Source organism: Trypanosoma grayi (assembly GCF_000691245.1).
Source record: "Trypanosoma grayi strain ANR4 Tgr_1013_V1, whole genome shotgun sequence".
NCBI classification, from domain to species: Eukaryota; Euglenozoa; class Kinetoplastea; order Trypanosomatida; family Trypanosomatidae; genus Trypanosoma; species Trypanosoma grayi.
The window spans coordinates 4,814-5,945 of NW_008826632.1; the positions used below are offsets into that span (position 1 = coordinate 4,814).

General features: G+C 62.6%; 1 protein-coding gene across 1 annotated transcript; it reads right to left on the reverse strand.

Moving 5' to 3' along the window:
* On the reverse strand, window positions 1-885 carry DQ04_10131030 (hypothetical protein; the record flags this gene model as incomplete). The annotated part of the gene is made up of 1 exon (XM_009316159.1): window positions 1-885. The coding sequence occupies one exon, from the start codon at window positions 883-885 to the stop codon at window positions 1-3; it is 885 nt and encodes a 294-aa protein (XP_009314434.1).
* Window positions 886-1,132: the final 247 nt, after the last annotated feature.

A 1,132-nucleotide genomic window follows, 5' to 3' on the forward strand; every position in this document is an offset into this window, starting at 1 on the left:
TCACATCATGTTGAACTCTTTGAAGCTCACTTTCAACACATGTTTCCTTACCTCCTGTTGTATGCCAAAAGGTATGTACCGACAAGACACATGCTTCAGCGCGGCCAATACTCCACTCTTCACGCAGCTCTTTGGTGAGGCGGCCGCGCCCGTTCCACACCGCCACCGGCATGACGCGCCGCAGCACATGCACCCTCGCTGCGAACATGCAGTCGCGAGGCCATCCTTGGGCACCCCGCCGTTGGAAGTTGCTGCCGTCACTGCGGAGCCGTGCAGCCGGGAACCGTCATCCCCGTTGTTGCACGAGCAGCAGGGGGTCGCGTCGTCGCCGCCGCTTGATGCCGCTGCGGAGCCAAGTGACTTGCACGTGGCGGAGAGACCCGCTGTGCCGTTTCGGAAAGTGATGCGGGAGCTCGATCGACGGTTTCGCGAGCAGATGGAAGTGCATCGGGGCCTGAACGAATCTATGCAGCAGTTGGACGTGCTGTGTGGGGAGATTTCTCTTTTCCAAACAGAGCAGCGGACGGCGCGAATCGCGTCGGCGTTGCAGAGACGGGCGCTGTCATCTTTTGAAGATGCTGCTGCTGCGGCTGCTGCTTCCGCCCCTGTGGCCAGCAGTACTACTGCCGCTGCTGTCAGAGCTAGTGGCGGCCCGATTGCATTGCCACATCCGCTCTCTTCCTCGCTATCGTCGGCAAAGCTGCGGCCGGAGCAAAGCAGCACCAGCACTCTCTTGGAGCGGGTGCTGGAGTCGTACACAAGAGAGAGTGCCAACGCGTCACGTCGTGGGAGCGCCCCGCCACTGCCAGCGGCGGAAAAGAAGAAGACACTTCCGGCGGATGTGGTGCGCCCACCTGAGGAGCCACAACCATACATGCGCGTCATTTATGTCCCAGTGACGAAGCAGCAGCAAGAAGGGGCGGAAGATGCGAGCGGCGCCGCCTCGTCAGATGGGCGACGCGGCAGCCCCTCCTCTTCCACGTCCTCCGCTGCGGCGGATGTGGCCGTGGCCACCGAGTCGTCGTACTCGGACGACTTCGACGCCAGCGGCAGTGGTGGTGGCGTGTCAACGGACGCCTCTCTCTTGAGCGCCGCTGCCAGCACGAGCCTCGCCACCACCACCGCAGCCGCA